We start from the raw sequence: 12,128 nt of genomic DNA, 5'->3' as shown, positions 1-12,128 counted from the left end.
AACTTAAATTCTACATTATTCTAATCAATCTGTATGTTAATACAATACAACTATGTGCAGTGGTTTTGGAATGGAGGTGGTCTCTGCTCTTCCATTGATACATTTAGACCTGGGTGTGGGGCAGGACACCTGCTGGTTGACAAGTAGTAAGTCATAAAGGTTAACCTTAAAGGTGACTCTCCACCATACAGTCTACTTCAAACTACTTCAGACTAGAACAGACTGCTAGTCTGCTGTAGTCTGTTGGCATTAGCGACTTTAAGCAAATGGCCGGCTACGGCGGACAGCAACGGTAACCGGAAATGATCAGCGCTCGATGTATAAACTGCCGCTGTCGCAGCCGTCTCTACAACGCCAGAAGCTCAATTTCCACGTTGTGGCTACAACGTCTGCTGCGTAGACGCGTCACCATGGGAACCAAAGAGTTCAATAAAGGGGTGGAACCCTGTCGCCAACGACTGTTTGTTTAACGATTTTGACTGCTACGGCGATTACGACATAGCAGCCATACTCCGCCTGGTGTTGTCATCCTGAAAATCATCAAGCTTAAAGTCGCAAATGAGAAGTCGGCCGACGGCACATTGCATTCAGATGACATAACACTCCTCACCAGGAGACAGCAGTAGTCCAGTTGGGCCGATATTGGCGCGGCGGAGGGCTGGCTTAACGGGGTAACAGCCTTTCTTTGCAGCAGCAGCGGTACATCAGCCTGTCAGGGGGACAGATACACCTCAAGCAGTAAGCACTGCAACTGCCTGTCATGTTGCTCTGTGGAACACACACATGCATGATGGCCTCAAAAGGCTAATATTTCCCCCAGTCCATAGGAATGTCTCTTTGGTCTAGTGGTTAAGATGTTGGACTTTCTTGTGGGAGACCCTTGTTCAAATCTAGGGAGTTACATGCACGCACGCACGCATTCCATTTCAGTCAAAGAGAAAGTGTCTCTGTGATCAGGGGTGTCACAAGGGGTAGGAAAGTGGGACTGAGTTACTAGGGCCCAAGTTGGAGGGGCCCTAGTAACTTTAGCTATTGAAAAATAGCAGATATACAAGCTCACAGCGCGGGACCGAGTGCCGCGCTGCGAGCTTGTAGATCTGCTATTTTTGAAAAGTCGTGAAAATGTGTGCAAATCTTTGAAAATATGTATTTTTTTTTAAGCGAACATTTGTAACTCAAATTTTGCTTCTTGGGGGGTCCCTGGAACTAAATATTTTGAGATGGGGGTCCGTGGCCAAATACATATCATTTTGGGGGTCCTTCACATGAAAAAGTTTGAGCATCACTGACGTGGAAACATGGGTTTCTTGCACACATTTTCACAATTTCACAAAAATAGCAGATCTACAAGCTTGCAGCGCGGCACTCGGTGCCGCGCTGTGAGCTTGTATATCTGCTATTTTTCAATAGTTAACATTCATGGGGGGCCCGCAGTGAATCCTTGTACCCAGGTCCCAGAATTTGGTGTGACGCCCCTGTCTGTGATGGTTGCAGGGCCAGACAGAGGAATGTCATAATGTGTGCTATACTACCTGATGGCAGGTGTAACCTGACACTAGTACACACCTAGCTCCTATTGGCCAGTGCTTCTAGAACTTTCTCATTTCAAGGACACCCAGTTTGGTATGCAAGTTTGGTATGCAATCATGGCATATGGAACCCTCTAAAGAATCCCCTGCGAGCTCCCTGCCCCGGACCCCAAGTTGAGAGCCACTGCTTGCTACAGTACAGTATACAGTATTTTCAGTGACTGACCTTATTGGATTGCTTACTATAGCCTCCCATACAGAGATTACAGACCATTAATCATTACTGTGCATGCGATACCCATCCTCACAGTGGTAAAGGCCAGAAACAGCTAATCTCTCAAGACAGTGAAATATTTATATACAGTATATACTGTAGGCTATATCTATCCATCCATCCATCCATCCATCCATCCATCTTCCACCGCTTATCCGGAATCGGGTACAACTTTATCCACTTCCTCTGGGGGTAACCTGAGGCGTTCCCAGGCCAGTGTGAAGATGTAATCCTTCCATCCTTCCACAGGGTCTCCTCCCAGCGGGACGTACATAGAGGGCCTTCCTAGGAATCCACTCAGGAGGCATCTGTGTATATACTGTCTTTTCTTTCTACGGAATGCAACCCCAGATGAAAATCACAAAGCTACAACAACAAAAAAGATCAAACATGGTGTTATACAATTGTGAAAAAGAGAGAGAGAGAGAGAGAGAGAGAGAGAGAGAGAGAGAGAGAGAGAGAGAGAGAGAGAGAGAGAGAGAAGGTGGGGGATTAAACTTCCACTTTTCTTTGGCAGGGCGCCTTGGCTTCACCACACGGTGATGAGGAGGAGTTTTGTCTTCCTTACAGATGAGTGCTACTCCGGGCATTGTCAGAGGAGAGGAGAGGAGAACAGGGTTGTACCTTGGAGAGCTTCTTGGAGACAGCTATAGGAACACAGCTGGGATGAACTGAATGCCTCTATAGCTCATACACAGTGGTGTAGACCAGTGGTTCTCAACCTGTGGGTCGGGACCACTGTCACCCCCAGGGGGGTCCCAACATTATTTTGGGGGTCCCCAGATGATTAACTTAATGTGAAACATTGTTTTCTCTCTCAACAGTAAACAAACACATTTCTAAAGTGATAATTTAAGGACTTTTTAATTAATCATTGGACAAATTGTCAAATATTAGAGGCAGAAATTGTGAAAATAGACAATCTACATGCTCACACGCGAGGTGTTGTGACCATGCAGATCTGCTATTTTCACAATAGAACCGTGTGCTGTACAAAATGTAATCAACTCTTAGTGCTTGTCAGGGTGAGGGGGGTCTCCAGTCGAAATAAGATTATTTTGGGGGTCGCGGCCAGAAAAGGTTAGTACATTTACTTAAGTAGCTATACTGTATTTACAAGTTTGAGTTTTTTTTTTACTTTACTTGAGTATTTCCAGTTTTCAGTACTTTTACTTCTACTCCATTACATCTCAGAAGCAAATATTGTGCTTTTACTCCACTAAATATATTTGAAAACTTTAGTGACTAGTTACTTTGCAGATAAATTATAATATAAAACCTATTATAGTCTACCTATAGGCTATTTTGATACAAGCCCACTGTGAGCTTGTAGATCTGCTATTTTCAAACAATTTTACTTTTGGTACTTTAAGTATATTTTGATAGCAATACTTTCATACGTTTACTCAGGTAAAGGTTGCCCACTTGTATTTTTACATTGCAGCATCGATACTTTTACCTATGAAAACAAAGAGGAATTATTTTTCACTGGGATTCCTTGGGGTGCAGGGCTAGATTTGTTGAGCTTTTTGGGTTATTGGGAAAAAAAACAACAACAATCAATCAAAAGAAAAATTCACAATTTCAACTTTATAGTCAGACAGCGAGCATGGCTGCAATTTCAGAATAGTACAATCTGTGCTGAACATTTGTGCTGGACTGCTGGCTGATTGATTCATACTAGTATTTGGGTGGGGTTGAGTTTAAAAAAAAAAGAAGTTTGAACAAATATTGCATTGTAAGACGGTCTCTTGAGCAGCACTTGAGGTACTTGAGTTGTGCAGAATCGAGACGCTCAGCACTGTATTTTCAACCTCAAGCTTGTGGGCCACTTATAGGGTTCCAGATAATGGACCCTTTATGGGTCTGCAACTAGGGTGGAGAAACACACTGGAGAAATTGACCCATAAGGCCAAGGGCCCATTTCGGTTGCATTCGTAGCCTACAGTAAAATTAATACTGAGGATTTTTCTGAGTATGAGGTTCCTAAAAACGTAATTTAATTAAAATACTCCCAGTTTGATATGCAATTTTATACATGATTTGAATTCATTGTTATTCATTTATATATGTTTTTAAATTGTATTAATTTATGAATTCGTTAATTCATTGATTTGTGCATTTCTATAGTCTCTCTCTCTCTCTCTCTCTCTACATATAAGCCCCACACAAACACACACACACACGCACGCACACACACGCGCGCGCGCACACACACACACACACACACACGCACGCACGCACGCACGCACACACACACACACGCACACACACACACACACACACACACACACATAGGAAGGATATATATATATATATATATATATATATATATATATATATATATATATATATATATAATATATATATAATAATATATATACACACACATATATATAATCTGAGTTTATACACATTAAATTAGCACTGCTGAATGTAGTTTAGATTGGGGTTAGATAGGCCTACAGTGTATTCATATTCCCTAACTCAATAGACTGCACAGACGGTGACCTGTAAAAGAGCCCATTGAAAGCTCCCTCTGGTAGCATTAGTTCTCCTTCTAACGCTATGGACCACCAGAGCTAGCTCCATTGTGTGGACCCCTGGTGGTCCGCGGACCCGATGTTGAGAAACGGCATGGCCGAGGAGGCTGCGCGCAAAAACACGCTGCAAGTGAAGTGACCGCTGGGTATAAAAGAGCTGCTGGCAGGCAGCGTGCACGTTGTGCAATCCTGAAGGCAGCCTGCTTGTTCTGACAACAGCAGCATTCAGTGACAGAAGAGACAGAAGTGTAAGCGGAGAGTTGTAGCCTGCCCTGTACACACACACAGACAGACAGCATACTGGCAAAATGCACGACCGAGGAGGACACATAACATGTTTGGAATTATTATGCATCTGAAGAGGACCAGCGCCGATTTCTATTTTATTTCATTTTTATTTTTCTGGCAATGATGATTACATTATTAGAATCAAAGTCCATGGAGTTAATTCTTCACAAGGTAGGCGACCTTACATTGATTGACCTTTGGGTTTCTTTTGTTGTTATTGCCATGCATTTCTTTCTTTCTTTCTTTCTTTCTTTCTTTCTTTCTTTCTTTCTTTCTCTTTCTTTTTTATCATTTCTTTCGAATATGTTTGAGTTTTTACCTACCTGTGTAGCAAACTCATACATTGACTTTGCACATTTCTAACAGAAACTAACAATTTCCAGATCCCTTTGGAAGAATTGAGACAATTTTTTTTCACTCATAAATGATATAAAACAAATCCCAATGCAATTAGGAATCCCAGGCCAGCAGCATGCCACATAAAACTTTCTTTTTTTCTTTTTTCCACCCCAGTAGGATATGTGAGTCAAAGGCATTCCCTTTATGAGCTTCATCGTGGACCGGCCAACATTCTTTTAGTTCCCGTCAATGCCAATACTTGACTTGTTGACTACATTAATAAAATCATTAGCAAAATATTGAATTGTCTCTGCTCCAACAAATAGGCTTGTAATGAAATGCCTCATTGCATGGTGCTGTGCTGCATCATTGAGATGTATTGCACAGTAGAACAGTTGGTCAATAAAATAGCAGAAGTGACAGTCCATTGCATGATTTCTCAAAGGAATACTTACAAACATTGTGTGGTTCTCAGAGTGGGGTCCGGGGACCTCCAGGGGCCCTTTAGGAGGTTGTTCCAGGGGGTCCCCTGCTAAATGAGTTTTAACTTACTATATGGCATCAATAAAAGTTTAACCACTCCTATATAAGTCAGCGATTAAAAGCGGGAGAGCTCCCAATGTGCCATGAACTCATGCTTTGTGAGCTTGCAGATCTGCTGTTTTCAGAACGTCTTGAAAAAATGTGAAGAATGTGGACTGTTTCTGAAACATTTTAACAACACAAATCCGGCATGCAGGTCCCTGGAAACAAATATTCTCAGATGGGGGTCTGCGGCCAACATTAGGGTCCTTACAATGAAACAGTTTGAGAACAGTGTAGTAGGCTAATATCTTATGGAGTTCTGTGGAATACCTTTGCACTAGTAAGGAGCAGGTTTCAGTGTCAACAGGAGCTGTCAGGACTTGTTATGACTTCATTGCATGAAGGGAAAACTATGAGGCTCCTTGTATGTAGCCTATATTAACCTCAAGGGTGCTGACTGCTGAGTGACACTGTCACAGCTTAACCACTTAAAAAACTATATACTTATTGGCTGCAGTCCCCCAGGGCAGGGCTCTATACATGCATGGCTCCCTCCTGTTTTCACTCTACACTGAACATTTTGAGAATATGTGCTTTGCTTGAGTGTTCTATATTATATTATTTTCATTTTATTTTGGGGGGGAAACTCATGACTTTCAATCCCCTACATCCAAAGAGAAATGTTGTACTTTTACAACGACACTAGTCTACATTACAAGGAATGCTGCTGAGTAACTAATTGATTGATTGATTGAAGAATTTATTAGGAGTTTGCAATAGAAAAATGTACTGTTTCATGACAGTACAAATCACTGGTACAAGGTCAACTAAAAGGAGATCCTAGAAAGCAGAGGCTTATTTCCACAGGAACCACACTTTAAGTATATCTCATATAACATTGAAAGACGGATAGAATTATAGACTAATGAATTATATGGGTAACTAAATGTTGTGAAACACCACACCATGTCCACAAACTAAACATAAAATTGGGAGAAGAAAAAGAGGTATCATGGACAGGGCTTTGGACCCCAAATGTTGGCTAATGACCCACTTTTCTTAATTCTGATCAGAGTTAGAGCTCAGTCTGAAAATTGACTGTCCTTTTTGTTGATTCGATTGCTTTTATAAAGTAGGTGTATCTTGTGCAGTGGTTCTGCAAGCAAGTCAGTGTTTTTTATCATTATTTAGTTACAGAGTTCTTTATGCTTTGCAAAAGCAATACAACAATGTAATGATATTAAACAATAAAATGTACTTAGCTACTTATAACTAAGTGATTTTAAAAGCAATTATTCTAGTACCAAAAAAATAGCCGACAAATGGGAGTACTTGTTCCACCACTCCCTGAAAATAGCCAATCTACAAGATCCAACATCATATAAATGATGCATTAGGATAATTAACATAGGCTTTCACCTGAGCAGATGAAGCTGTCCTATAGATATGATTATTCAGATTTGGATTTGCTGTGGGGAATGGGATTGCTTTTGATATCTGGTCATTCCTTTTTATGGTCCGCGGGGATATGTATTATCCCTGCTTCTGGTCAGAATGAATGTATAGGCCAGGGCTTGCGGTTAAGAGCCCTATATACTTTGTGGTAGGCCTATATAGGGTGATATATAGTAGCAAGAAATATTTAGGCCTAGAATTATTGAATGCTTTAACCAGTGAAAAATAGCAGATATACAAGCTCACAGCGCGGCACCGAGTGCCGCGCTGCGAGCTTGTAGATCTGCTATTTTTGAAAAAGTCATGAAAATGTGTGCAAATCTTTGAATGTTTTGAGATGCGGGTCTGTGGCCAAATACATATAATTTTGGGGGTCCTTCACATGAAAAGGTTTGAGAACCACTGACATAGTAGTCTCTCAAGAACAGACTAACTGTCCATTTAAGTAAAAAGGACCTTTTCTTTGACGATGGCTGGCCAGATTGTTGACATAAAAACGTAGGTTTTTCAAAAAATCTTAGAAGGATTCAAAAGACACTTTTTGGGTCAAAATTCAAATTTTCACGATTTTTCAAAAATAGCAGATATACAAGCTCACAGCGCGGCACTCGATATAGTTAAAGCATAAAATAATGATACACAATAATGTGTACCCGTTCTGAATGGGTTAAATGTCCCCCCCTCAAACCCAGTGATCATTGCCTTGCTGTTCCAATATCTGTATGCAACATTCAATCTGATTGTGTGGTGTTTCTCCAGCGCCCCCTCACCCAGAGGACCCTCATGATGCTCAGAGGCCAGCAGCAGCAGCAGTGGTGATGCTGGCCATGCAGCACTACAACACCTCGGGCTTCATCGGCCCCACGGCCGCCATGAACCAAACCAGCGGCGGTGAGGAGGCCGAGATAGAGGCCGTGGCGCAGGCACACAGCAACGTCACCGGTGGCCGCAAGCCCGGCGGCAACCCCACGGCGGCGGGCCTCTCCATGACCCTGGGCATCCTGTCCAACGTGGTGGCCCTCATCATCCTGGCCAAGGCGTACAACCGCTTCCGCCGGCGCTCCAAGGCCACCTTCCTGCTCTTCGCCAGCTGCCTGGTGGCCACCGACCTCGTGGGACACATCATCCCCGGAGCCCTGGTCCTGCGGCTGTACTCGACCAGGAGCGAGCCCACGGCTGCGGCGCCGGCGGTGGCGGCCGGCCGTCCCGCCTCCCCCAGCTCTCCGGACGAGCCCGACGCCTCGTGCCTCTTCCTGGGAGGCAGCATGGTGTTCTTCGGCCTGTGCCCGCTCTTCCTGGGCTGCGCCATGGCGGCGGAGCGCTGTCTGGGCATCACCAGGCCCTTGCTCCACGCGCGGCTGGTGACCACGGCGCGGACTAAGATGGCCCTGGCCCTCATCTGGCTGCTGGCGCTGTGCGTGGCCCTCTTGCCGTTCTTCAGCCTGGGGGCCTACACCTACCAGTACCCCTGGACCTGGTGCTTCATACGGGTGTTGGGCGACACCATTGTGGGGACGGACCTGGCGTTTGTGCTGCTGTTCTCTGGACTGGGCCTGGCCTCGGTGGCCGTGGCCCTGGTGTGCAACACCATCAGCGGCATCACGCTGGTGAGAGCCAGGCTGCGCAAGAAGGGCAGCCCCCCCCGGCGCTCGGCCAAATCCCACGACATCGAGATGGTGGCCCAGCTAGTGGGGATCATGGTCACTTCCTGCATCTGCTGGAGCCCCCTGCTGGTGAGTTAAAGGCAGGGGAATTTGCACTTTAACCACTTGAACCCCAAGGGGCCCCCTATTCTGTGGGGAACGTTCGCTATTTGCAAGACAGACAAGAGCAGACTACAGAGCTAACTCTGGTCCATTTCACTAGAGGGTTTAAGTGGTTAAGGCTGATTCATACTAAGTTGCGTCACTGTCAAAGTAATTTTAGGACGTGAACATTCAAATGAACTCAAGTCCTCCTGCTCCATCAGTTGTGTGTGTGTTTTGTCAAGTGTTACATCTCAGTTTGAAGGCATTTACGACAGGTATTGTTTCAGTAGCTGTGACAAACAGATGGTTTAGAGCTCATCCCCTTTTTATCAAGATGACCATCAGGTCAGGGATGGGCTTGTGTGGGTTCTCTTGGTGGGCTATACAGTTAGGTTAGGTGACAACAGAGTTGTACCCGTTGAGTCACTTATTGGGTTTTTCCATGCATGTCATACCAGTATGTAAACTGAGTGGCCCCTTACTTATGTAAAAATCTCTCATACTGTACTTCTGATCTCTGAGTTCTTGTTTTTCCTCATTTTGTATGTTTTAAATGTCCAATGCAGATTCTTCCCTGACATATGGACGGTCACATATTGAAAATAGGCGTCCTACAAGCTCACAATGCACCAAAGAAGCACAGTGTGTTGTAAGCTTGTAGATTGACTATTTTGGTGAGTGAAATAATGCGCAAGCAAGTATAAATCATGCATCATAAGATGTAAGAAAGTAATAATAATGATCTACACTTTTTTGAATATGTTGCTTTCTGTGTGGAAATCTTGACTATGTATTTATGTATGTAATTTTCATACCTTTCTGGGGACAAAAGGAATGTAATCTTATTATGTTCACAAATTTAAATTGAAAGGCACAAAATCAATACTAGACTGAATAACTCTAAATTGTAATTGCTTTGCCACCCCCTATAAAATATGCACTTTATATCTGCTTGCCACTTCACACATCATTATGTATGCAACGAGTGGATACTGTTCCATTAAATGTGTGGTTCTTTCCGTCAGATGGAATGAATTAGACTCAATCACTCGGAGAGAAGGCCCGCCGGGCCATTAGCACGGCATTACCACATTAGCATATTTGAGCTTCTGTCACTGAAGTTCAGTGGAAAAAGTTCACTGTGACTGAAACAGCATTTAGTACTAATGGTATGTTTTCAGCTAGAAAAATGCATTTTTTATGGCACACTGGTGACTTAAATATAGTTTCTGAACACACAGGCCATAAATATGTCATGTTTATCTTCCAAAATGTACAGTCAAAACAACATTGACTGTACAACATTGACAACAACGACTGTACAACATTGAATATAAGGGACAGGTCACTGCTTTGTGTCACTGCAAGCTGTTGACAAAATGTATTATTTTTGTCAGAACAGGATAGGTTCTTTTCATGCCACTGTAACTCTCACGTTACAGCCTAGAGACATTTTAAAATGCTTTATCATGGGTTTGAAAAGTACTAGTGCATGTGCAGTGGTTGGAGGTGGTCTTCCTGCTCTTCTGGTGAGACATACAGTTGTGGACAAAATATTGGCAACCTTGCAGTTATTTCAAAAACACACTTCTTCTAGAAACTTGGCAAATGAAAACATATTTTGGCATCAATATGCACTTATTTGGTTTGCAAAGGAACACAACAAAATGGAATAAATACTGAATCCTAGCTCATTCCACACAGAAATTAAACAAATGGCCTGGACAATATTATTGACACCCTTTAGATTTGCACGAAATACTTGAATTTCAATTTAAACTGGTTGGATCAGTGATTACTAAAGATTAAAATCAACTTTGACTCACCACAGCCTGACCATCTGAAAAGGTGTCAATAATATTGTCCAGGCCATTTTTTAAATGTCTGGAATGAGCTAGGATTCAGTATTTATTAGCGTTTTTCCTCTGCAAAACAAATAAGTACATTGTGTTTTTCTTTTTAAATAAATGCAAGGGTGCCAATACTTTTGTCCACAACTGTAAAGAACCAGAGGTCTGGTAGGACACCTACTGGTTGAAAATAGAATTGCAAAATCTCCCCTGGCCAGTGTTCTTTTTCAGTGCTGAAATCAGAAAGAGTAATTGACACATTTTGAAAAACTTTAGTGCTTCACCTCAGTTCATGGCAATACTTTGCATACAGGCCTTTTTTTCCTAACACTACTTTAGTTGTGAGCTTGTAGATCAGCTATTTTCGCCCAATCATTGCCCAGAAAAGGGATGCTAGGGCTGTTGTGGTCCAAGACTAAGTTGGTGAAATGTTTTACAGTATGCCTCTATTTCATATAGTTTTAAAGTGAAATTGTACGTCAATATTTTGTCAAGTTGTAACGTTTTGTACTGCTGCTACCCTGAACAGGGACACCTCATAAAATAGATATTTTATCTCAATGAGGTTTTCCCCTGGCCTGTATACAAATTGTCACTGTCGGGCAGAAACCTTGTATAACAGATTTATAAGCACACAGTGCTTGTAGATCGGCTATTTTCACTACTTTAAATCGTTTTCAAAATGATAAACACAAAACTAACGGTTTTGGACATACAAGGTTTCCACCCGACAACAACAAAATAAAGGTCAAATACTTGTGCGACGAGCATTTTGCTGACAGGACTCTCTCTTTGTCTCTGGGTCAGATCTTCGGTCTGATGTCGGTGACCAGGTCCTACGGCGGCTCGCTGGGCGCCGACAGGGACACGTACCGGACGCTGATGGTGATGGGCGTGAGGCTGGCGTCCTGGAACCAGATCCTGGACCCCTGGGTGTACATCCTGCTGCGGCGCGCCGTCCTGCGCAGGATCTACCGGATCACCAAGAGGCGCGCCAGCTTCAAGGGGAGCACCTTCCGCTCCCTGCGCTCCTTCCGCTGGGACATCAGCTCCTTCCAGAGCTCCGAGAAGAGCGTGGGGAATCCCATCTGAGCGCCAGGGATGCGCACGGAATGTATTTTCAGTGAAATACCGAAAATAGACGATATCTCCGAGCTCACGGCACGTCGCAGCTGCGTTCAAGTTCGGGAGAGTTTGGATAAGGCTCTTGAATGCTGCCTTCATGGAAAGGGGGCATTTCTTTCAAACTACTTAAGTGCTACCTACATTCATGGTCTGGAGAGGGCACTTTTACCGACAGGTAAAAGGGCAAGGGCTCAAGCCCCCTTTGATGTCTATGTGTGCACACGCCTGAGCGTATTCAGTGAGGAAAGGAGAAGCCTTCGGGAGCATACATTCTATACACAGTGCTTCGAAATTGGAAGTTCCTAATGGCGTTGTCTTGTAGATATTGCATACCCAGCCAATTTGATGGAGTATTTTGCTGACTTTGGACTGCAGCCTCAGTCCTGCACTGTACCTCCCAGAAACAGAAACGGAAACAACGTGGATGAGGACGACTGACATAAAAAAATATA

General features: G+C 43.4%; 1 protein-coding gene across 1 annotated transcript; it reads left to right on the top strand.

Annotated features, from left to right (window-relative positions):
• Positions 1 to 4,724: 4,724 nt before the first annotated feature.
• LOC308282702 (prostaglandin E2 receptor EP1 subtype-like) lies at positions 4,725 to 11,643 on the top strand (the record flags this gene model as incomplete). The annotated part of the gene is made up of 3 exons (XM_080723090.1): positions 4,725 to 4,805; positions 7,713 to 8,686; positions 11,359 to 11,643. The coding sequence occupies exons 2-3, from the start codon at positions 7,772 to 7,774 to the stop codon at positions 11,641 to 11,643; spliced, it is 1,200 nt and encodes a 399-aa protein (XP_080579216.1). The 5' UTR covers positions 4,725 to 4,805; positions 7,713 to 7,771.
• Between the last annotated feature and the right edge of the window lie 485 nt (positions 11,644 to 12,128).

Source organism: Nannobrachium achirus (genome assembly GCF_963921795.1).
Source record: "Nannobrachium achirus genome assembly, chromosome: 4".
NCBI classification, from domain to species: domain Eukaryota; kingdom Metazoa; phylum Chordata; class Actinopteri; order Myctophiformes; family Myctophidae; genus Nannobrachium; species Nannobrachium achirus.
This window is presented reverse-complemented; position numbering and strand designations above follow the sequence as displayed.